The sequence below is a fragment of the Neofelis nebulosa genome, chromosome 5 (assembly GCF_028018385.1).
Source record: "Neofelis nebulosa isolate mNeoNeb1 chromosome 5, mNeoNeb1.pri, whole genome shotgun sequence".
Lineage (NCBI taxonomy): Eukaryota > Metazoa > Chordata > Mammalia > Carnivora > Felidae > Neofelis > Neofelis nebulosa.
In genome coordinates this window covers 20,608,691-20,635,283 of record NC_080786.1, presented here as the reverse complement: position 1 = coordinate 20,635,283, position 26,593 = coordinate 20,608,691, and the positions used below count along the sequence as shown (strand labels likewise).

Genomic DNA, 26,593 nt, shown 5'->3' with positions numbered 1-26,593 from the left:
TCAAAGAGTAAGCAAGGATTAAAAGAGGAAACTATTTGTGTATTGTGTATTTGTTTATTAGCCTTTTATTTTCAAGCCGAGATACTCATATTTAAGTCATTTTGCGTTTTGGAGTCTTTATAAGTAGGCTTGACTTTTACAGCTTTTGGCTTCACAGGAAGCTAGAGGGTTTGGCAGATAAGCTTCTATATTTCAGTGTGAAAACATAAAATGAAAGACCTCATAAGCAGATGTTTCTTAAGAGGCTTTTGCTATACAAATATGACACAGTTAATGCACAGAACTAGCTAGCAATCTGCTATCTCTGTCTTCAAAGGACAAAGAACTTAGCAATCAATACTATATTTACTATGTCATTATTCACCTGAAAAATTTCCACATCCTCTATCAATTGTGACTAAGAAAGGCAGTCTTATTTTCTTCTACTCATAATTTCCAGTTGGCTGCCTACCTATTTTAGGGATGGCAGCAATTGTAGACATTAGTAAGAGCAGTTACTAACATATAAACTGGATTTAATTAATATCTCTAAAAAACAAACACAAGTGTGGTTAACTATTGTTTCTCTAACTGCTACACTTGCTGAGTGATGGGAGGCATCTCCATATCTGGAACAAAATACAGAGCCACAGAGGAAAGTGACAGTAAGGAATAATTTTTGAAAGGAAAGTAGGCAATGTGTACCATAACACATGGTAGTGTTTCCATTTTAAAGATGGAGGAAATGAAGATCTTGAAGGGTATATATCTGAAGATAACAAAAACTTCAATCTGACATTTCTTCTTTAGGTTTCTGTGTTTTTGTCATTCACCTATTATGATATTATAAATGCATATGTAAGCCACAGCTGTAGAATATGTGTTACACACACTTAATGAAGTCCTTTTAGAGTCATAAAGTGCCTCACCAATATTTTATGGTAAAAGTCCTTTTGGAGTCATATGAAACAGTTGAGGAATATCATAAAAGACTAGTTTTAAAGGACATTCTATAAACCACCACTGTGATTTTAACATCACTGTTCTTCCATATAACCAGAGTAAATAAACACATGAGCCAACATAAAATTATGGATGAAAATTAAGGGGATGGTTTTATGCTATGCATGCTTATGTTTCCTAATAATCCCTTAAATTAATAACTTTGGTTAAATGGAAATAATCTAGTGTATGAAAACAGTGAGTACTTAGATTTTCTGTTCTGTTTCTTATGGTACAACTATAATGGCTATTTCTCTTCTATTATCTATCATGCATTTTCTCTGTCATCTATTTACCTATCTATCCATTCATCCATCCATCCATGCATCCATCCACAATTCCAGAATTGTGTGTTGAGTCTTTGCAATGTTCCAGGCTCTGTACTATGATTACGTTACCAAACAAGATAAACATGGAATTGATCTCAGTTCCCAAATTAAACCTTAATGTTTTCCATATAGCTTTCCTTGGCCACCTCCAAGTGACTTCAACTTCCCTTGAATTCAGGGAGCCTCTACATTCAAAGGATTTTATTTAAGCATTTAGTTACAGAATCCTTTACAGAATGACTTAAGTAATGCACCACAGTTTTCAACAAGTGAAGCAAACTGTATAGATAGGGTTACTGCTTGCATAAACTCTACTGTCTAATGTAGTGTTTTAAAATCTCAATGTTTACCAGTAGCTGATAGAAGACTGTTTTAAGAAGTGACTAATCAACTTATGTCAATACTATAGACACAAGGACCATTCCTCCTCTTCCACCTGCCCCTTCACTCCCTCCACTTCCTCTCCTCCCCCTCTCCTCTTTCTTCTTTTTCCTTCTCTTCCTCCTTCTTATTTTTGCATTTTTATTATCTGCTACACTGTCAGACATATAGTCAGTGCTTAGTAAATGTCCAACAAGCAAATCATTGCGTAAGAGATGAATTGCTTCTTCTTCCTCCAATACTTCAAACTTCCCTAATACCCTAGCATACAAACACCAGAAAATAAGTTCCACAGTGACAGAAATTTAGCCTGTTAGTCTTACTGCTGAATCTGAAGGGCCTAGCCCATGATCGGTCCTCAGTAAACTTTGGTGAATGAATGAAGAAATACACTCCAGGAGTATAAGAACTGCCCAGTGTATTTAATCATTCCCCTGGCTTCCCCTCCCCTTCCCTATTCACATATGTTAAAATCTAAGGTCCCAACCCGGAACTACTAAATCAGAACCTGTATTTTAAAACGATTCCCCCAGTGATTCACATGCACCGTAAAGTATGAGAAATGCTGCTATAAATCACATCCATTTCACTTTCCTGTCCCCCTCCCCACCACTGATAACACTTCTGAACTCCACCTAACACCACACTCAAGTGTCTAGGGTAGTTGTTTTTGAGAAGTAGGAAGAATCAGCACAGAGTTGGATGGTAAGATTTGATCTCTCTTTACCTCGCTCCTCCTCTCTGCTTGGCTCCCTCTCCCATAATGAAATCATATCATACAGAGGAGGAACACAGAGTCAACATTTCTATACTAATTGACATTTTTTGAATGTGAAAGAATGTGGGCCACCTGGCTGGCTCAGTAGGAAGATCATGTGGCTCTTGACTTAGGGGGTCATGAGTTTGAGCCCCATAATGGATGTAGAGATTACTGAAAAACAACAACAACAACAAAAGAATATTAGCCCAAGCTAACTGAAAACAAAATAGTTACTCCTCTTTATTTGCCCACCTTTATGTCTTTTGGCCCTCTATGTGACCTTACTCTTTTCCATGCACCTCCTGAAAGACCTCAATATTTACTGAGAATCTGGCACTTGCACGTGAATTATGTCAGTTTACCCATTTAATCTTTATGCCAATAGGAAACAGCCATGGAAGGGGAGCACAGGATTAGGTTTATAGTCAGTCCCCAGTAACACATCCCCCCAAAGCTACACAGTTTCAACAACACGTTGAAGGTTCATTATTGCTAAACCACTGATCAGTGTATGAAGAAAATACATTAGAGAAAAGGAAAAGGGACAACTCTGAGACTCAAGGAGAAAACTGTCAAGGAATATAGGCATTTTTAAATGAGCAGTTCTCATTTTAAACAACATCCCAAGTAATGCAAGCCACTTCTCAGCATCAATCTCCAGCATTTTAACAGTCAGCTATCCCTCAAACCTAAGAGAAATTTAGTCATTCTCATTTTACAGAACAGGACATGGAGGCTCCAAAGGATTTAGCTTCTTGCCCATGATTGCAGACATGCTCCAGTTTTCTGATGATGCATAAATCTTTCCATTCTGCCATCATGTCAAGTCTGTTGGCAATTCAGCACTGCCTTCTCCCCTCTGTGCTCCCTCTTACAGCACAAGGACTGGAAACCTGAAGGTTACATTCCCACAGGTGTCTGCCAGCAGTATTCAGGCATGGATCTCACTAAAGAGAGGTGTTTCATGGCATCTGGATGAAAGTAACTGGGATTACTGGGCATCTTGTATTTCTGCAACTTCCTGATTCCATGAAAGGAAGCAGAGAAATTGAGAGCCAACAACAGCCTTCCCTGATCTTTGTTTTACTGCCCACCATCTACAAAGGCTTTGTTATCATCTAAATCCTTATATTAAGTCCCTTCCTGTTTGCATGCCTAGAATAGTTTCTATTTTTCTCACCAAACCCTCACTACGCCAACCACACAGTCTTCCTTCCACTCCTGTTCCCATCCTGCCATTGCACTCTATACACTTATACAAATATTTGCTTGCTTAACATCCTTTATACATTGAATTATTTCATGGCAGAGGTCATAACATAATTTTTGTTATCCCTATTCCTGTCACATAATAGATGCTTAATAAATAGCAGCTGATAGAATGAACCAAGCTCATACCACTTTCTAATATTTCTTTTCCTAAACATCACCTACCTACTTCTGGGATTGGTTCCTTTCAAGAAATGCTGATGCAGAATACTATCATTGGGATCAGAATGGTCCTAAGCACTGAGACTCCAACGTCTTAAGGGACTGAGGGGCAGTACAGGGGGTACATGAGGAAAATCCAAGGAAAGCTTTCTCTTGTCTCAAAGCTACTGAAACATCCATGATAAAACATCCATGATAAAACAGGTCAAGAGAACAGTTTCTGTTGCTATTCTTCAAAAGTTGGCTCTGAGTAGACCAAGGGATCCTAATGGTTTTATCGAATGGCCTCTTCTATATCCATATCTAAGATCAAATTCTACACCTGTTTTCCTTTCCTTTTTAACTGTGCATAGTTTTACAGATGTTTCATTATTCTTCTCGGCTAATGTCCAAACCCAGTGGCTTATGCTCTTGTGGAAGGATAATAATCAGAGATATCCATTTATGCTTTCCTGATTTTATTTCACATACTTTTTTCCTTCCCCATTCTGCCCCACCCTACTCCCAATAGACAGATAATTCCATACACATATCCTAAGTAGAGGAATATAACAGGCAGTCAGTCTGTGATTCTTAGAAACTTGTTTTGAGAAGGTCAGATGTGGGAAGGTTGTTGGGTGGCAGATGGTTCATCATTTTCTTGGCAAAGAGATAAGAGTAATTTGGCACATTTAGGCAGAAGGGACCACCAACAGCCATGCAAAGTTTGTGTGTCCAAAGTTGGAAGGTGGGGGCCTAAACAGCCATGCTAACCAGGTGCTGACCATCTATGAATGCCTATGTGGATAAAGAGCTTAGTGAACAGAGGTAGTTTCCCACCAAGGGCTGGATGGATAGCCTGTTAGATTCCAGAGCCACAGCACACCCTGAAACAGAATTAAATTGCATTTCCCTTCATTATAAAATGGGCTTTTGATTCAGGAATAAAATCAATTTACTGCATAAAAAAAATTATGCTTCATACAACCTGAATTCATGGATTGAGATTCACACCTGCTACAAAATCAAGAAGTCAGGCTATTAGTTATAGAAGTGCTCTATACTAACTCTGAGTCCAAAGCCACCTGATTATGGGCTTTGCAACCATTCTCCTCAGTATGAAGCAAGGAGTGGCTTAATCCTTGCTTGGCTGCTGCTTGACTAGCACTGAAAGGAAATAACTTAAGGTGTGCAGCAACAGAGGGTCCCCATAAATGGAGCAAATACAAACATAAGTCAAAATTCATCATAGTGGAAAAAGAATCAAGTCAAACTTTTGTAATCAGTCAATGAACTGCCACATTCAAACCAACAAGAGTTTACAGGCTATGTATGAACATACTATGTATCACTCAAATAGTGCTTGCTGTGGGTCGAGTGGTGTTCTCCATTATTTAACCCACACAAGCATTACCACATGCCTAAGAAGTAGGTTAATTTTTAATCCTATTTTACAGATGAAGATATTGAGATATATGGGGTTATGTCACTTACCCAAGGTCGTATTGATGGTTAAGTAGCAACTTTGAGATTTGAATGTAGTCAATCTAGTTGCAGGGTCCAGTTTGACCATCATACAATGCCTCCTTTGCCACAAAAACTCAAATAATTGAATGAAATAATCCCCAAAAGAAGAGAGTATCAGGTCCACTCTCTTTAAAGAGGAAACAGTAGTCAAGAGGATAAAGAGACTGCTCAGTGTCTAATAGCTGAGCATATCACTCATATTTTTTTTATGACAAACAATACTTACATCCATCAAATTAATCATTTTGCTTTTAATGTTTCTCAACCGGCAAATCGCAAGTTTAAAGCCCAGTTTTTTACAGCCTTCCAGGAACTTCACCTCAACTGCTCTAAAGCTGACATGAGACCCAACTGACAGGATGCCAAGTGGTCTCAGAGGCCAGGTAAAGCACCTTGATGGATCATCTCCGGGTATCTGGGAAGCAAGACTATGCCAGGAAGCCACTTAACAGAGGAGCAGAGAAAGGGAACCCAGGGGACTTCTGTGTGGTCACTTAAAAAACCAGACAATTTGATGCTGAGCAATTTTTTTCTCTAGTATTCTTGAAACGCCTTGGATTAGAAACCTCTACTTTGGAAACATGATCTTTATGCAGTTCCGTTTATGCTCCATCAATTTCAAAGTAAGATTTCCATGGAAAATCCCTCACCCCTAAAAGAACAAAGTGATCATGCTGATTGTCCCCTGCCCTTTAGCAAGGACTAGCATATAACTATACCTTCTCACTGGCATGACCAAAGTCCCCCCGATGAAGTATTATTAAAGAAAACAAGACCCACTTGTGTCTTTTGAAAGAGAATGATCTAATTGTGGGAAAGTTTTTAAAATTTCATCATGGGAACAAGATGTTACAACAAGAAATCTGTATTATTTAGGTCACTGGGCATTCAGTGACCTCCCATCTTAATCCTCTTTGCTTTGGTTGTGTTGACACATCCCGTCATTGTCATTGATAAGCTCAAACCTGCATTATGACAAACTGCTGAAATCTGAATCAGATGACATTAGGGGGAAAAAAAGTCACTTTCTGGTTTCTAACCTTTTCAACCTTATTCTAACCTTATTTCTATTTTCATCATCACAATACTCTCTCACGGCTTGTACAAAAAGAGATGATGATGAATATGAGAAATCTGTCAACTCATAAAGACATGCTAAGAGTGAAAATAGAAGCAAGTAAGTCATTGAGTTTGTTGAGAAGGCCACTGACAAAGTCCAAAACACAAAGCAATTTAAGAAAGACTTAACTGAGCAACTGTGACAAGGCAGGAAGGAAAAAGCACACACACAAAAACCAAAAAACTCCCACTACCAGAACACTGAGTTGTTTTAAGGAGGAAAAAAGTGCTCTTCAAATGGAATGTATCATTATTGTGATTATCAGGGTCCTCTTTATTCAATCAGAAAAGTGGCAACAGATTTGAAAATTAAAGTGCAGGATCCAGATCGTAGGGACATGTTTATGTTTTTAGACATCTACTTGAATTATAATGTTCTCTATAACAAATTCATTAGGTTTTCATTTAGATAAATGCCAACAAAATAATGGAATTGTCAGTGTTACCCAGAAAGACACTAAAGGGGAGACATGAACTCAAGACCAATGCAATCAGATTAAACCTCTTTTTTTTTTAATATTTTTTTAAACATTTATTCATCTTTGAGAGACAGAGAGTGTGTGAGTGGGGGAGGAGCAGAGAGAGACAGGGAGACACAGAATCTGAAGCAGGCTCCAGGTTCTGAGCAGTCAGCACAGAGCCCGATGAGGGACCCGAACTCATCGGCTGCAAGGTCATGACCTGAGCCGAAGTCGGACGCTTAACCAACTGAGCCACCCAGGCGCCCCAGATTAAACCTCTTTTTTTTTTTTTTTTTAAATTTTTTTTCAACGTTTTTTATTTATTTTTGGGACAGAGAGAGACAGAGCATGAACGGGGGAGGGGCAGAGAGAGAGAGGGAGACACAGAATCGGAAACAGGCTCCAGGCTCCGAGCCATCAGCCCAGAGCCTGACGCGGTGCTCGAACTCACGGACCGCGAGATCGTGACCTGGCTGAAGTCGGATGCTTAACCGACTGCGCCACCCAGGCGCCCCCAGATTAAACCTCTTTTAATTTTCCCTTGAAGGAGCCTGGTTCTGGAGACCTTACGTAACCAGGCAGCCAGCTATTTAGTGGCTTTCATATAATTCACTTTATCTGTTGTTGATACAGTAAGACAACAGTAGTGACTGACTCACCTCTGGCAAATCAAGACTAATCTTACGGCTATTGGGTCAACTTCTCCCCTTTCCGTTCTGCACCGAAGTTACAACCTTGTGGCCAAATGAATTTATTGTTCATAACAAATCCCAAAGGCTCAGCTATAAAAAGGAACCCCATAGCCTCCAATATTGTATTGAAACGACGCTGCAACAAACTCTCCTTTGAGAAGTAACACAATAATGTATATGAGCATTCGCTCAAAAAATAAAATAACCCTCTCAAAAAAGAAAACCAACGACAACAAAAAACATACCCCAGGCACTTACCACGGTGACATATGCAAATTTGACCTTGAGACTTACCGCATTAAAATTGGGGAAGAGGTTGACCGCAGCAGTGTCCAGAGGAAAGGGAAGAAAGGGTTTGATATCCAGCGAAGGTTGCAGAGGAGGGGCTGGTGGACGGACCAGGGCTGGGAGAGCAGGGCTCTGGCATGTACCACCTGCAGAGAGGAGAGCAAAGGGAGCCATCAGGGACATGATGCACGTTACAAAAAACAACAAAAAACAAAAAACGTTGAGGCGTCCTTTGAGCCCAAAAGGCCGGCTTTGTGGGTTACTGGAGAAAACAGGCCACGGAGTGTAGTGACCTCAACTGGAAACCGGCCAAAGAGCAGATCTGCCATTAGGCAGAGGGAGCCAGCTGAGCTTCTCCCTTCCCCTCCTCAGATATAACTACGTGGTTGTGTAGGTAACACTTACCCTTTCAAACATTTCATGCTCCCCAATCTATCCTTCCTTTCCTGCCTAAAGCTCTGGGTTGGATCAGCAACAAACCCTTCACTGAAATCCCTTGATTCAGAAGGAACACCCTCCACTGCACTGCCCTCCCTCTTTGAAAACTAACTTCTGCTCAGTATGTGCATCAATTCTAAGCGATTATTTTACAGAACTGCTCTTTTCCAGCATGTCCAAAACTCTGGCAGCAAGATAACATGAACTTGGCATGGAAAAGAAACTTAACCACAAAGACAGGCAGCCATACCTTACTGCCCTGGCAACTGGAAGATTAAAACAAGTGAATCCAGCTACAAACCAAGCAGGCCCTGAACTGTTGAGCACCCCGCAGCTTTGAGCATTCAAGGACTACCTGCCTCCTTCCCAGTCGTGAGTAGGTGGAATTTAGAAGGCCACCAATGAGCAAGCAGTGGGAATATCATGCCAACAAAGACACCCTTTGCATACTAGTAGGCAACCAGCTGTTTGCAAAGGAGCACCTTCACCCCTCTCCCCCACTCCCCGTTAGAGGACTCCGTGCACTCAGAAGCTGGAAGGAAAGAAGCACATCCCAGTGTTCAGTCTCCCATATTTTGGTAACATTCCAAAACATCAATTTGCTGTTAATTAAAGGCTGTTTGAATCCTAGGAAACCGTTAAAATATGCCAGCATTCTTCTAATCTGAGAGGCAAGCAACAGACTGTAAAAACCTGCTGGTGAAAATCCAAGAAGCATTAGGAAAACAAAATACAGTGGGAGTTTTCCTTTCTCACGGAAAAGAACTCTAAGAGACAGATGAGACAGGAGAGGCCCATGTCTGCACCACTTTCTTGCCTGCCATTTTGTTTTCAAAACAAAGTAGAGTGAGACCCATAGGAATAACCTTTAAAAATTTCACAATCGGAGCACCTGAGTGGCTCAGTCCATTAAGCCCCAATTTCAGCTCAGGTCATGATCGATCTCACAGTTCGTGAGTTCAAGCCCCACATCGGGCTCTGTGCTGACAGCTCAGAGCCTTGAGCCTGCTTCGGATTCTGTGTCTCCCTCTCTCTCTGCCCCACCCTGCTCATGCTCTGTCTCTCTCTGTCTCAAACATAAATAAACATAAAATAGAAAAAAAAATTTTTTTTTTAATCTCACAATCAACTCTCTGGTCAGCTGGACGCCGAGCATCATCCTGTCCTCAATCAGTTACCTGAACACAAAGTAAACATTCTAAAAATGATTCCCCAATGGCAAATCTAACCCTACTAGACCAGTGGATGACTTAATAACAAGGCGGGTGACTTAATACCTACAACAGAAGCCATCAGCACAAGATTTAATTAACCATACCAAAAAACCATTAACTCTCCTGTTTCCAGGTATAAAACCAGCTGGAGCCAAATTAACAAAACCAGTATTTTTCCCACTCTTTTTCACTTCTCTCTTAAAATATTGCTTAACAACAGCAAGGCCAAACACCGCAAGTTTGAATCAGCAAACCAATTAAAATAAAAAGTAGTACAAGCCAGAAAATAGAGGGCAGATGTTGAAACAAACACAGATAAAAGCAAAAAAAATAACAAGTCTACAGTCACCAAAGCACAACATAAACTTGTTTTCTTGTCCACCTGTTAGTATTCTGAGTGCGGGTGTCTAAACTTTCTTAGAGCACCCATAAAACTTTGGTGATAGGTCTGTCTTGAGTGTAGTATTGCTAAGAATTTCTCTTTCGATAAAAAGTTAAAGAACCAAAATAAATTTTTGGTCAGCACCTCTTCAGAAAACTCAACGTAAAATATGCCTTGGTGAATATCAGTGACATGGTTTAACAAGTCCACAAATAGTAGTGAGCTTTAATAAATAACTTCATGTGATTTTTATCTGAGTGACACATCATGCTTTGCAAAAGGTATTCATCTACATCCATCACCGTGCTTGAGCTTAAAAATATCAGAAATTAGGTAAGGACTAACATAATACCATTAGGGAAAAAAAAATGAGTTGGAAAACTCCTTAGCTGTTAATGTAGCTTCCATCAAAACATTCCATTCTTATAATTACAAGAATGCAATTCAGCAGGAACATATTTTGTAATTATTTCATTATAAGTCCCCCTCTAGTTCAGGATATCCAAAAAGGTTAAAGAGACAGTTGAAGCTTATTTATTTTATCCAGCACAGTAAGAGGCACATAGTTGGTTGACTGCTTGGTAGAGTTAATTCCTACCTCTCTTCCCCCAAGATGCGTATTTCATTTACACTTAAGAGAGAGGAAGGATTCAAGACCTTCTCTTAATGTTGCCACTGGGTTTTCCTTAGTAGGGGATACAAAATATCAAGGAAGACTCATAACACGTAGGGAACCTAGGCAAACTATTTAAGTCCATCTCCTCCTACCTGTTTTAATAAACCAAGAGGACTGTTGGAAAGCAGAGGACATGTGACTGCATACTTGTGGCTATTGGCTATGCAAACACAGGTGTAGTGGATGCTGTGGTGTGCCTCCACACCCCCTTCCCCAGCTCCTGGGAGAGCTGGGAGCGCTGGGAGCTGAGGACTCACACCTGAGATTCTTGGGTGCTGCCTCACCCAAGCTCAAACTCCTCCAGAGTGCAAGGATTGATTAAAACAGGCGTCAGGCCTTCTCCCTTTTGCCTCAAGGCAAGACAACTTTGAAGTTCTGATTTCAGTTCCAGACCTCCTCATACCATCTAGGATAGAAGGAGGCCTCTGTTGTGACTGCATCACAGTTCAACTTTTCCCACTGCCCAATCCTGCATGCCTCATTGCTCACAGAAGATGTTCCCCAATAAAGTCTCCGAGTCCACTTCCAGAAGAACTTGGACAGCAGGGCATAACTATTTGTGAGTCTAAGTGAAATGTTGACTTGCTTTATTCTAAAATAGATTCGTGCTTCTAAATCTATAGTGTTGATACTGAGGAACAAAATTGAAGATACCTCTTAAAAATGATCTGTGACTAACATTTTTTTAAATGTTTATTTATTTTTGAGACAGAGAGAGACAGAGCATGAATGGGGGAGGGTCAGAGAGAGAGGGAGACACAGAATCTGAAGCAGGCTCCAGGCTCCGAGCTATCAGCAGCCCGATGCAGGGCTCTAACTCATGGACCATGAGATCATGACCCGAGCCAAGGTCAGATGCTTAACCGACTGAGCCACCCAGGCACCCCTGTGACTAACATTTCTACTTTTAAAATTTGGCTAAGTCCTGAAATATGTCCTTGCACCAATCTGTACAGGCTCAGCAGCAAGAATATTATTTGCAATATCGCAAAATCAAAATCAGCAAATAAAATGTATTTCATTAGTAAAGCAGATTAAAATATTCTCCTTGAGAAGATAGCGATTTCATGTCTTTTTTTTTAATAGAAACTATTGCATTTAGGATACAAATATACATTTATTATTATTTTCCTTATTATGAAATTGTCTTAACAATAATAAGCATTAAAATACCTAATGAATTTGTAGGCATTTCTATACGTTAAAAAGACTAGCTTCGTGGGGCCCCTGGATGGCCCAGTTGGTTAAGTGTCTGACTCTTGGTTTTGGCTCAGGTCATGATTTCAAGGTTCATGGGTTCGAGCCCAATGCTGAAAAATCCATTTGGGATTTTTCTCTCTCCCTCTCTCTCTCTGCCCCTCCCTCTCGCTCTTGAGTGTGCTCTCTCCCTCCATCTCAAAATAAATACATATACTTTAAAAAAAAAAAAAAAAGAGTAGCTTTGTTGTTACTGTTTACCAACAGTGTCACTTCATTCCTTGGAATGTCACACTTCTGGAAATATTGGTACTCTTAATTTGAGGAAAGCATTTTGAAACCTCCATGAGTAGAGACTGAAAAAATGTTAAGTTCATGCCTTTTTTATTTGAAACTCTGTGTATATATGTCTAGTAACATATATATCAAAGCCTAGGAAATTTTAACGTACACAGGCTTAACAAATTAAACTGAACAAATTATTCTGAATTCAGAGCAGTTAATCTCTCTATATACCAAATTTCTAATATACCATTAAAGTCAAAAAATTAAAAAAAATCATTGAGTATCAAATGTTAGACATTAAAGTATTAAGTAAATAAGATAATCATTAAAGCTCACAAAATTTCCTCTGTGCCTTTTGTATATTTATTTCTGTTAGTTTATATTTAGAATTTAGAATTGAACTATAAAGCAAACACTAAATATCACTTTGGTCTATTCACAAGACAGTTGTATATTTACAAAAGTACAAACTTGTGAATTTGAAAAAATACTAAAGTAACCTATTTGGTTTTTTTTTTTAATTTTTTTTTTTTTAACATTTATTTATTTTTGAGACAGAGAGAGACAGAGCATGAACGGGGGAGGGGCAGAGAGAGAGGGAGACACAGAATCCGAAGCAGGCTCCAGGCTTTGAGCCATCAGCCCAGAGCCTGATGCGGGGCTCGAACTCACAGACCGCGAGATCGTGACCTGAGCCAAAGTCGGACGCTCACCCGACTGAGCCACCCAGGCGCCCCGACCTATTTGTTAATAGAGTATTTTGTAACTGAAATGTTTGAGTTCTTTTATTTTTTTTAATTTAATTTTTTATTTTTTAAAATTTACACCCAAATTAGTTAGCATATAGTGCTACAATGATTTCAGGAGTAGATTCCTTAGTGCTCCTTGCCCATTTAGCCCATCGCCCCTCCCACAACCCCTCCAGTAACCCTCAGTTTGTTCTCCATATTTATGAGTCTCTTCTGTTATGCTCCTCCCTGTTTTTATATTATTTTTGTTTCGCTTCCCTTATGTTCATCTGTTTTGTCTCTTAAAGTCCTCATATGACTGAAGTCATATGATATTTGTCTTTCTCTGATTAATTTCACTTAGCATAATACCCTCTAGTTCCATCCATGTAGTTGCAAATGGCAAGATTTCATTCTTTTTGATTGCCGAGTCATACTCCATTTTATAATTATACCCCATCTTCTTTATCCATTCATTCATCGATGGGCATTTGGACTCTTTCCATACTGTGGCTGTTGTTGAGAGTGCTGCTATAAACATGGGGGTGCATGTGTCCCTTAGAAACAGCACACCTGTATCCTGTGGATAAATGCCTAGTAGTGCAATTGCTGGGTTGTAGGGTAGTTCTATTTTTAGTTTTTTGAGGAACCTCTATACTGGTTTCCAGAGTGGCCACATCAGTTTGCATTCCCAATCAGAGTATTTTTAATAAAGATTATGTGGCAGAGTAATACATGTGCACCTCAAATGTTTGCATTTTTGAAAATCAAATGAAAATATAAATTTGGAAATGTCTGTTTTAATAATTCATACAGAAACAGAGGAATTCTAAGACACTGGTTGCTACTTGAAGCTTATCATATTAGAGACAACATATATATCTTGCCTAGCACAATGCCTGCCCGATATTGGTGCTCACTGGGTGAGGCATATATGTTTTAATGAACCTAATAAATTGCAAAGGAACTTTCCGAGTTCCTGAAGACACAAACCAGGGTCTCTGAAAGCAGTCAATCAAGACAATTTTAAAAGCATGTTCCTATCCTTCACTTTGTTTATTTTGATCCCTGCAGAAAGAAAGTCTTCACAAGAGGATACTTTGTCAATCAATATTCTGAAATGCTCCATCAGAGTGCTCAGTGTTCTTTCTGTAATATAAGACTTTAACCTTGAACTTCTGCATTTAATCCATTCAGGGTTTATCAATCACACATGTTCTGCCTGACAGCTTAACCTACTAGTTAATCTTTCATTTCTCCAAATGATAAAACCAAAGTTCAAAATAATCAAGGGCTGATGCTATTAAATATTCAAAATAGTGTATGCTTCAGAACTGATTTCCTGATAGGATAAATAATTTCTATAGTATCTATTTCCTTATTTCCTTATATATATGTGTATATATACACACACGTATATATACAAATTTAATTATATACTTTTATTTATTAAATATATGCATATTAATTTTTGTATTAAATAATTATATGTATGTGTATATATATACACACTTAACTATAGTATATGTGTATATATATGTATATGTATATGTGTGTATGTGTGTGTGTGTATATATATATATATTTCAATAGTGACCTATGATTAAACTACTAAACCACTCAGAATATTCATACCTAACAGGGAAACATCAAGAGCATTTTATATAATACCAAGTCCTAAATAGTTACTTGTGAAGCAACTACTTTCATACACATGAAACACTATTCCATCCATCGCAGGAGGGAATGGAAAGGTGCACTAGGAATTCTGGGGTCTATGTGACCATAGGCAAGAAATTTACATCTGATCCCAAGAACATGAACTGGAACACAAATGATGGATTGTGGCATAAAGATAAAATTTGATTTGACACAAAACACTGGCCATGGAGTGCTGTGGTTAGTGAAATCTGCCAGCCAGGTGGGCAGGAGTGAGCAACATAGAGAATATAATAGCTACATTTTATAAACCTATTGAGTAATTGCATGGACTAGCTCGGCTCTCCGTTAATTCCTTTCAAATGCCCAACAACAAACTGATGTTTACCAGACGGGAGGTGGGTGAGGGGAATGGGTTAAACAGGTGACAGGGATTAAGGAAGCACTTGTGATGAGCATCAGGTGTTGAATGAAGTGTTGAGTCACTAAATTGTACACCTGAAACTAGCATTACACTGTACGTTAACTGGAATTTAAATAAAAACTTAAAAAAATAACAATATAAAAAAAAAGAATAAAATGCACAACAATTCTTCTATGTATCTATTACAATACTCAATTTACAAACTCAAAAGCCAAAGCTCCAGGAAGCAAAGTATCTTACCTAAAGTCACACGGGTAAGAAATGGAATTTGTTGTGAGTAGTAGGGACCTGAACAATTTTCAAAGCGCTGATGCAAACAGCTTTTAAGTTAAAACAACCACAAAAACAAACAAAATAACAACAACAACAAAAACACTCTACAAAGTCAGTTTTGCCATATAAGGCAAGCCAGCTCCTTAGCAACTGGACGTAATGCATTAAAATGAGAAATCTTGAATTTTTTATTGCTACTCAAAAAAAAAAAATCAAGCCTTTGATTTACATTCCTTGTAAAGGCTATGATAAGGGAATATTCAGTATTTATCACAGATATTTATCTACCATGGGAACATCCTGGCACTGCCCTGTATTTGAGAAAGAATCCAGAAGGCCATGCATATCATATCAAATATGTTTCAAAAGCCCTCAAGTTTGCATTCTTTAACATCTACTTGCCAAATCAGAAAAATAAATATGTGTTTGTTGTATTCCTTTGTGTTACTGCCTCTCAAATACTGAAGGTTGTTGGCTGGGTAATACAATGTTGTGATGATTTTTCAACTTTCTGGCTAGAAAACTGTATGTTTACTATGTTTCCTTACACAGTGATCCCAACTCCCACTCAGTTTTGATCTTTGTTTAAATATGGTTCCCAAGTGAATGATAAAACTAGAAACTTATTTTGAAATAAAATATGAATTTAGTGTGATTTGGTCACCATTGTTCTTTTATTGCCTTCATTTCATCCGTTTACATTGTTGATTTACCTACTAGGTTTGGGAAAGTTGACCCAGCACTTTCTCCCTCAGGATGAAGGTCCTCATTGGCATAAAGTGACTTGTCCTTGGCAGGTCAATTCAAATGTTAAAAGCAAGTTCGGATCCACAAGGCAAGTGGCAGCACTAAGCCACACAGGATGGTGGCTCTCAGCTCACATCCTGTTCTTGATTGACCACAGAGAGGAATGAGGTGAGAATGGGGGTATTGAGTCAGGGCAACTGGAGCATCATTCTGGAAACACTGATTCAGAAACATTAGCCCAAGTCAGTGGTCAGAACTCCATCTTTAACCATGACAGAAAACACATGTGAGCAAGCTGTATTTTCCCTTTATCAAATTCTTCATTTACTCATCTTAAGTGTGGTATTTAAGTATCCCAGTAAGTCACCTCAAAACTCGTTTTGGAAGGAACCTACAAAGGACTAGCTAACATTGTTTTCTCTGTCACTGTCAGTGAACACCATGACCAAAATTAAAAAAAAAAAAAAAAAGACAAAGTTATTATCTCATTGCCAATATCATGAGTCAAGTCTTCACTAGAAGAAAAGTTGAATCTCACATTTATTTAACTAACTTTCATGACAATTTCTGGTGCCTGGGAAACACTAGAGAAGATTTTGTTAGGAATGCCAGAGTTAAGAGATTTAGACTTTTAACCCTGTATTTCAGCCCCTCTGTCAAAGGGTGCATAACTCAGGACAAGTACCTCCTCCCAAGAAGTCAAAAGATTTTGCCTGAAAAATTCCTCTCAATTCAGTACCAATTCCTCACAAGGAATTTCCCAACATTTAATTTCACAAAATAAATTACAAGTAATAATAAAGATGCTCTGGTACCAAGCTGTCCAACTTGGTAGTCATTAGGGTGTATGGCTATGTTTTTATTTTTAAAATATTTATTTTGAGAGAGAGAGAGAGGAAAAGAGCATGCAAGTGGGGAGAAGGACAGAGAGAGAGAGAGAGAGAGAGAGAGAGAGAGAGAGAGAGAGAGAGAGAGAGAGAGAGAATCCTAAGCAGGATCCATGCTCAGCACTGAGCCAGATGTGGGGCTTGATCCTATGACTGAGATCATGACCTGAGCTGAAATCAAGAATCAGACGCCCAACTGACTGAGCCACCCAGTGCTCCCTGTGTGGTTACTTTAAATTAAAAATTAGCAAAATTAAAAATTCAGTTTTCTCAGTCACACTAGCCACATCTAAACGCTCAATAGTCACATGAGGATAGAGACTACCATGTTGTATATGGCAATTAGAAAGCATTTCTATTATCACAGAAGGTTCTATTGGCATCACAGCTACAGTGAAATGCCGACATTTTTGAGTGATGAGTAATTTACAGATAAGTTGCCTGGTATAGTCTGTTTCAGAATGCATTGCTGATAAGAGAGAAAGTCTTGCTTTGTCCTCGTTTCTTCTCCTTCTGCAATTAGGGAGAACTTTCCAAGAGCCAAATGTGGGCACTGTCAGAAGGCAGACACTGTTGCAATCATACCAGAAAGGATTACTTGTCCACTCCTGGAGAAGACAACGGCCAATATGAATCTTCATGTGTGATCAATGATGATAGTACTCAAAGGGAAACCTAATTTAAAAAAATGTTTAATGCTGAAATCAATAGTAATGAATAATGAGTGCTTTGGATAAAAATGATACCACATCTTCAAACCGAGGATGCAAAAAGGGTCAGTCCTGGGGCAAATGAATGTTTATTAATATCTGATAATCTTTGAGAGTGCTATCACAAAGCTTTTATTTCATGAAACAAAGTGTCTCACAATGCAGTTTCACTAATAGCCAAGTGCGGAAATCCAGCTAAGGTAGGCAGCTAAACCTGCCTAGCTACATCTGTCTCTCAGGGTAATTTTGCTCATAATGTCTAGGCTTTAGTCATCTCACTCTAGAGAGGGAAAAAAAAAAATGATGCCGAAGTCTTGTTACTTGGCATTGCTTTTCCACGATCTGTGACTTTCAACTGGGACTTGCCTGCATGAAATTTGCTATGCCAATGGTGCTGGGCATGTGTTCCTCCAAAGCCTGATAAATATCTTCCCTCCTGTTTTTGTTTTTTCCCTTTGTTTTTGTTTTTTTCCCACATGACATAATTGTGTTACTTTATATGTAACATGTCCCAGCTCTAGCCAATGTGCATAGGTAGTCAATGTGGTTTTAATGAAACATCTCCTGAGCTTAAACGGTTTAGTGTGTTCTCCCAGTACCATCAAAATGAGTTAAATAAGAGGTGCCGGGGTGGCTCAGTTGGTTAAGTGTGTGACTCTTGGTTTCGGCTCAGGTCATGAGCTCACAGTTTGTGAGTTCGAGTCCCACATCAGGCTCTGCATTGACAGCATGGAGGCTGCTTGGGATACTCTGTCTCCCTGTCTCTGCCCTTCCCCTGCTCTCCACGTGCCTGTGTGTGCATGTACTTCCTCTCTCTCTCAAAAATAAGTAAACATTTGAAAAAACGAGTTAAATAAGAATTGCACACCACCTTCATTTATCTTAAGTAGTGTTTTTACTATGCAGATGGTGAAGCTATTAAGTTGACTTGAGGAAGTTTTTGCCATAATGAGCCTGAAGCAGAAGTGGAAAAGTAGCATTGGATAAGAGGGACTACTGCTTAGAAGCAGGTTTTAAGTGGATTTCACTCTGAGCAAGCACTGGAGTCGTCAGGTAGGAAATTAAGTCATGGACATGGAAAAGATTTCCTTAGGAAAGTGTAGAAGAGGCCGGGTCTAAGCCTGAGCCTCGGCCATCTTTAGCCCATTGAGGAAGACGGAGTAGGACTGGCGAAATTGCTAGACAGAAGGCAGAGAACGCACCTGCCCAGAGGCAAACTCACCAGCAACTTCCTGGAAAAACTAGAACAGAAATGGGAACTAAACAGAGTTTATTGGTGTTTTTTGATAAAAGGTGAGGAACATTTTATCGTATGTTTTTAGTCCAATTAAACTTCCATTGTTGATTTTTTTCTTTAAAAAAACTAAATTCATGGTCCAAGCATAAAATGCTCTAATCTGTTTATAACCTAATTTCATTAACATTTCTTCTCTAAGTTGCTTAACCATGGATTTCATTTTTTAAGTGTGAATTTTTTCTCTTTTAAACAACTCCCCTTTCCTCCATCAACCTAAAAGCAATTACATTTCAGCTCCTACACATGGGGCACTGTGCTGAGTACTCTACACAGTGTATCCCCTTTTGTCCTTTCATAGCCTTGTGAGTTAAAAAAAAAAAAAAAGGAATAATGGTGAGGCTAAGACAATTGCTCAAGGTCACAGCCTTAGTAACGTGTGAGGCCAAATTTTGACACCAAAAATTCTGTTCCCAGAGTCTAAGCCATTATAGCCACATTTTATTCAGATATTGCCATTTCTTTTGATGATGTACAACAGAGAAAAACAAATTCTATACACAAAAAACTGATTTCAATTAAACTTTGCCAAGGCAACTCAAATCAGTGTATCCTGAGAGGGACTCATTTGTAAGGCACTGGATTATAGAAGAAGCAATTTCAGTTTTGTGCTCCACTGGTGCTTATAATCCAGTATATTGCATATTATGCATATACTGAGTCTACCAGATACCATAATCCAATAGACTGAACGTTTGTGCCCACCATAAATTAGAAACCCAGCTCCCAACCTGATGATATTTAGAGGTGGACCTTTGGGTGGCGATTCGGTCCTGAGGGTGGAGCCCTCAAGAATGGCATTATTATCTTTATGAAAGAGGCCCCAGAAAGATCCCCGCCCCTTCCAGGTGTGTGGGAGATGCCTTAGAATCAAAAAGTAGGCCTTGTCAGATACTGAATCCATCTAAGCTTTGATCTTGGACTTCCCGGCTTCCGGAACTGTGAGGAATAAACGTCTGTTGATTATAAGCCACCCAGTCTGTTCTGTTACAGCCATCTGAATGAACCAACCAGATACATTTACCCAAAGATATCCCACTTTTTCTGTTTGAATTAACCTGTTATGGGTTTAGTTCTCCTTTTCACACGATCTACACAGTCCAGAAGAGCAAAGACGAAGTTAGATTTACATCCCTCCTAATTAATTCTATTGAACCTAAGAGTAATATCTCCTAGAGCATTCACTTGATTGTGAATGTTTTCATTCAACGTTTCACTGTGATCCCCCCCCACACACACATTTCAATTGAATTTTCTTTCATAATAGTCATGACGCAAAATTCCTAGGAAATGCGACTGGAGTTAGCATTGGGTAACATTTAGAAATAACCACGGAAGAGACTATGTCACTGTCACCGTCACCTAATTAAATAAAATATATTAGAAACAGTGATGATCACATTTTGGCCGTCTTAAGGAGCCTACACTTAGCACACTCCATTCGTAGTATCCATTAGCTTCTAAGGTTTAGAACTGTGAGTTCTGGTTTCCATTGCTTTGGTGAACATTCTTACAAACTCTGTAATAGCAAAAAGAAATTCTTATTTCAGTTTCCTCAGGAACATTCCCTGTGGAGTTGACATGTGCTCTGTTTAGTCTCGGCCTCAATGGGATTGTTTCTTCTGGCAGGTTTTGCTTAAAACAAACCTAACTTTGTATTTTCTTTTAATTCTGAAACATTTAGTTCTTGGAAAAGATGTAAAATCAGTTACTAATGGAATTGTAGTAATTATGGTGTCCTGAAAATGCCTGGCTTTAAAATGGAAGAGAAAATAAAATACTTATCAGTGACTGCAAGTGGGAAGATACACATAGCCATTTTTTTAAAAAAATTTTATAAGAAGTCCTGTTATCTTGAGCATTTATTATATTCTAGGTTCTTTTTTCTATACATTGTTTTTGTAAATAATGAAGATATCTTTGTTCTCATTATACAGGTGAAGAAACAGAGGCTTAGTGGGATCCATTTACTGAAGATAAACCACCTTAAGTGGTACAGCCGAGAAGTATTAGAAACCAGAGATGTATGATTCCAAAGCCCATATTCTTTGATTACAGTACACTGTTCTTCCTCTCAAAACCTACCACGTTGTGATTCTCACCAATCTGAAAAAGGTATTGATGGAAACAGAAATTGCCTCTGAGTAAAGGACCAGTTTTCACATTCAAATAGCCAGGAAGGAGCAGAAACAGGATTTACAAATCCAGAAAAAACAAAACAAAACAAAACAAAACCCAGAAACTGCTTATAGCCTCAGGGAGGAGAAAGTCATCATACCAAGGTTATGGAGCCATCATCAAAATGCAACACATATTGGGGCGCCTGGGTGGCGCAGTCGGTTAAGCGTCTGACTTCAGCCAGGTCACGATCTCGCGGTCCGTGAGTTCGAGCCCCGCGTCAGGCTCTGGGCTGACGGCTCGGAGCCTGGAGCCTGTTTCCGACTCTGTGTCTCCCTCTCTCTCTGCCCCTCCCCCGTTCATGCTCTGTCTCTCTCTCTGTCCCAAAAATAAATAAAAAAACGTTAAAAAAAAAAAATGCAACACATAATGAAAAGGGACCTCTGTATTGTGATACATAAAAGACATCATAAAAACACTGCAGTTAAATACGAGGACTAAAACAAAACTAAAATGAAGGGGAAACAAATAACCAGTGTGAGCTGTTACTTCTGGGAGCCATGTTGGTAAAGATGATGGGCGTTAAAGGGTCAGTTTGAGAGGGTCTGCTGGAGTGGACTTGAGCTCAGAGAATACCAGGCACTGACCAAAAGTCCAAGAACGGAGACCAAAGTAAAGAGGAGAACACCACAGGTTTTTTCTGGCTGCCATGATCAACGTCTCACCTTCCTGTGAACTGCAGCCTAAAATACATAGTTACTCACTTGCCTTGAGGTACATACACATCTTGATTTGTGCTACCAATACCTAGTGGTTTGAGTCAACTCGGACTCAAGCCAGAACCGACAGATGTAGGTATGGCATCAAAGAAATTGTCTCTGATTTTTCTTTGACCACGGATTTACTAGAAGCTCATCTTCTTACTAGAAGAATGATAATTTGAATATCCAGATAGCATAGGCCTAAATGAATTTTGAAGAGAAATATTTAATTTAGCAATTAGGAAAAAATATACCAGTAATTTAATTGTACTCTGCTGGTTTGTGGTGGCCTACATACAGTGAATTATTCAATTTCAAACAACAATAATAAACATTAAAATAATAATAATAACCACTCTCAATTTTTCAGTGCTTTATATACAGGTAGGATTTTAATTTTCACAATCTGTTAATTCAATAATTTAATATTTGTATTAGTGAAACTGAGGCTGTATGAAATTAAGTACTTTGCAGCAGCTAATTCAGAGTAGGAAGACAAACAGAGATTGATTGATTTCAATATTCCTGCTCTTGGTAAAGATCATATTCTATCCATTGTCCCTATAAGCCAAGGATACAAATCCATGATACTGCTTTCTTTTCTAGTACTCAAGACATAGTTACCAATCAATCATGTATCTAGTAAGCCTCAGAACCCTTCCAGCACGACACGATGGTATCTCATCCACTTGGTCAAAGTTTGCTCCCCCCAACATAATACTCAAAATGACTTAAACACGATGACATTAGGGCATCCTAAACTCTACTATTATCAGTCAGGTTCAAAGATACATGGAAATGCTTTGCAAGCATGGGAAGATGGGTAGTGAAATCACACTCATGGTGTCCTTATACCAAGCCATTTGGTGAACAGTTCAGCCTTCTCTGGGTTAGAATCTGGTGAGAGGGTTAAGAAGGGCCATTTGACTTTTCTGCCAAAGCTTGCCCAAGTTATGAGGACAACTGGAGATCTGTACCTGCTTCTCAGTAAGTAGGAGACTTCCAGGGTTTGGCTTTCTGCAACAGTGACTGTTGACATAGTTAAGATGTTCTGTTGAGACCCCCTCACATCTCAGATGTCACTGAACACCTTGAGAACATGCAGCTTCCTTATAGCTATTCTTCCTCGTTGATGTGTCTCAGAGAGTGGAAAGCCTGTGGATTGACATGATCAGTGTAAACCCAGAAAGATCTGTGGAAAATGAAAGAACTCCTGACTTTAAAAAGAAACTTGCAAAGGGGTTCTGATCACAGACACGAGAACTGGAGTGAGTCCTTTTAAATTCATGGGCCTGTTTGCCTTAAATTGTAGAGATTATTTTGTGCTTTTGAAAGGACATTAATCCCAAAGGAAGAACAAAACAGAATGAGTCAAATTGCTTTGAGCAGGAATGCCTGCTGAGAGAGGAGAGAAATTCTGCAAGAAGCATCTCTTCTGAAATTGGCCCTGCATTTTCCTGAATGATTCTGATCTGTCCTGCATATCATTTTCAGAAGTCATTATGCCTTCCGAGTGCTAACTATCTGTCTCCCATGTTATCAATGTCATTACGACCTTTTCTTACCTATTCATACCACTGAGTGGCTTCATCATATAACTAAGATAAGGAAAATACTTGTTTAATTTTTTCACATTCATATCGCTTATTTAACTCCTCCCTGCCCTTCAAGGTTTATCTGAAATGTCACTTCTCCCTCCCCCTGTCCTTTTAGCACCCAAATCAATTTTCTCTTTTGCAAACTTCCACAGAGTATTTTAAGTGCTTATGAGAACAGGCTTTGTTATTTGAAACCTAAATCCGAAGTCCAAAGTTTTCATGTCCTAAGGAACTTCACAGCTATGTAGTTTCTTCTCCTACGAATTAAGGAAAATAACACCTAAATCACAAGATTTAAGGATTATGTGCAGAAATATTTAACAGAGTAAATACTAAATTTATAGTAACTATTCTTATTGCCGTTTTATTATTTTATTTAAATGATAGGAAATAAATTGCTACACAGTATTTTGTGAAATTTGATTTTATTAAAGTTATTGTTTGATTCATTAATCATTATGTTGGGTCTTACTTTCTGTTTACTAGTAGAGTTATTCGGCTCTGGCTAAAAAGGTTTTTGAAGGGGGGTGTTGATGTCTGTGTTACGTTAATTTTTTTCCATGACGCCTAATGAAGTGCTTTGAAAATCATGGGCATTGAAGTGTACTTGAGTGAATGCATAAGTAAGACACTGTTTCTCTGAAAACTAATCCAAAGAGAGTAAAGGGAAGTGGCAAACTGTATTTAATTTCATTACTACTATTTGGTTTATCCCTATGAAGAATGTGAAGTATTCACTGATGCCTGTTATTGATGTATGAGCATTGTGGTGGTAGGCATAGGAAACGGTATTTTAAAAAGAGAGAAATGAAAAGGGAAGGGAGGAAGGGAGGAAGGAAGCGGACAGGAGGTGTTAGGAAGAAGCAATACTCTAAGGAATCATATCCAAATCAGATACACAGATGGCCCACTGGACCTAGACAGAACTGTTACTAAAACAACATAGAAACTACCCGAAAAGACGCCCTATATGGAAACACCGACTCTTTGAAGAGCTGACGGTAACCCACAGAAATATTTCTGTCTTTCAAATTGGAAAGTAAGTAATTAAAAGCATGACAGTATCTGACAAAGTATTGCATGAGACAGAGACAAGCCCTGTGTCTACAACAGCCGACTTAGAATCCAGCATGGAAACATTTACTATTATTTTCGGTCACTCTGATTCAAGTCTTCCCCTTCTTATCTGTGTTCTCAATTACTTCCCTGCTCAGTCACCTCTTCTCTCTTACTGCCCCTCACTTCTCTGTCCTCTCGGATCTATGTCCCGGCACGTTCATTCTCTCTCTCACAAACATTCATCAAATATTTATTGGTTGCCCACTGTTGTGAATGCCCTGGGTAAGTTTTAATAAAAGTAAATATGATCCCAAGCCCTTTAAATAAAGATAAAATGAAAGCAATAGCGAGAGAAAGAGCACACGCCTTTTTCCATCCCGATTCTCTTCAGCTTCCCCTTTGGAATACGAGTTTTCTCTTGTTTAATAAAATGGAATATTTTTCTGAACCATCAAGTAAAAACAGTACAATTGGTTAATATTACCATATATTAACAAAAGCAAACCAGCTTTTAACTGGATGTTGGTTGGCCTTACTTTGGTCTTCGCTCCATATTTTTATACAGTTTGAAACCTACTTTTTTTTTTTTAATTTTTAGAAGCGAGCCATGTGTGATGTTTAACTAACAACACCAGCCATGACTGACACTTTTATTTATTTATTTTTTTAACCAAAATGTCGCATGTTCCGGTATTCACATGGATTGGAATCAAGGCCACTTAATTTTATGAGTAGCTTTCTTGTCCATTTGCTACATTTTCCCCAATGATTCCAGGCAGACAGTTTCAGATGGCACTTAGGCACTGGGGAAATCTTGATAATAATTGTTTATGGCAGTCTTGCTTGTAGCTGAAGAATCCAATTAGTCTAGCCAAAACTTTAGTTGGCTCTTTCTCTCAAATCCCCCTAGCCAAATCATGAGTGCTACACAATTCCTTTCTTTTCTATCCCTATACACCAGCTCATAATTTTCTATTTCTTATTCCCCATAGACAGCCATGCTGTATGGACAGCCTTTCTTTAATGGCCGCTGCTGCAAAACCGAGTAGATATTTTGGATCGTCTGCCGCCGTTTTATTTTTAATTTTGTCTTCCATTTTCGATTATCCTTGGCTACAGTTTCATTTAGCTAGTCTGGCTGGGCAGGGTCTCGACTGATTGATAAATTCCAACTCTGGATATGAGCATAGCAGAACTGCTTACAAAAAACTCAGAGTTTCCCATCACATTTCAGAGTATTATACTGTTACAAAATAGCTGAAGTCCTTCCCTGATAACATAAGAATATGGCAAGGTAAATCTTCTTCAAAACATGTTATTTTTATTTTCAAAAAGTTGTATGTTCAGAGAACCTCTATGAATAGAGTCTATGAGTTAAACCCTACATTTCTGGCACATGGGATCCAAATTTGATTGGCATGGAGCAAATTATATTATTCATTATGTTTCTGGAAAGGTAAAGGCTGTACAATTGGTAAATTAAAAGTGATTATTTCAGTAATGAGATATTTCAAATGAGCAGGTTTTAATCTGCTAAAGGAAATGGCAGGGCGTACCTCAAGAGGCAAGCTTAGGAAAGCTGGCTGTTCCTCAAAGACATCCATAATACCAAGAGCACAAATGTACATCACAGATAAAGCAGGGTAGAAGGGAAACCAAAAGGGACAGAACAAGAGCTCTGCATATATTTGCAACCCACACAAAAAACATGTGTTCTGGAAGACTCCAGACAAAGAGTGATAAAAGAAATACAAAAAGTTGAAACAAAACAACCAAACAAAATTAGTGTCACAGATCAGAAAACACCACGACTAAGGATCAAACTGAACGGGACTAACGGAAAGAGAAAGCTGAGATTTTATTGACTGATTGAGTCACAAAATGGACAGAAATGAAACAAAAGCTTGTATGATTAAAATTGGGCACCTAGAGTATGTTGGAACAATTGGCTGGCCAACCAAAAATATGAGATGTCAGTGAAAACCTTCCCTACGCCACATGTTTGACATTAATGAGTCCAGCCTCAGAACGTAAGAATTAATCATATTAAAAACCTCATTGCTGGACTGATTTTGGAGAGAAAAGCATGTAAAGTAAGGCATGCAGGCCACATTTAGTGAACTTCAGAAACAGGTAAGGTCAGAAGAAACTCAAACACATAGAAGTCTTCACAAAATAAAAAGCAAAAATCTGGG

At 38.7% G+C, this 26,593-nt stretch overlaps 1 protein-coding gene across 4 annotated transcripts in view; it reads right to left on the bottom strand.

Annotated features, from left to right (window-relative positions):
* The window catches only part of ZNF385D (zinc finger protein 385D), a 900,615-nt gene that overhangs the window by 217,022 nt on the left and 657,000 nt on the right, over positions 1-26,593 (bottom strand). For all 4 annotated transcript variants that reach the window (XM_058729761.1, XM_058729763.1, XM_058729764.1 and 1 more), the window contains one exon: positions 7,955-8,094. In XM_058729761.1, coding sequence (XP_058585744.1) covers positions 7,955-8,094 — 140 coding nt within the window. The remainder of the gene's footprint in view (positions 1-7,954; positions 8,095-26,593) is intronic.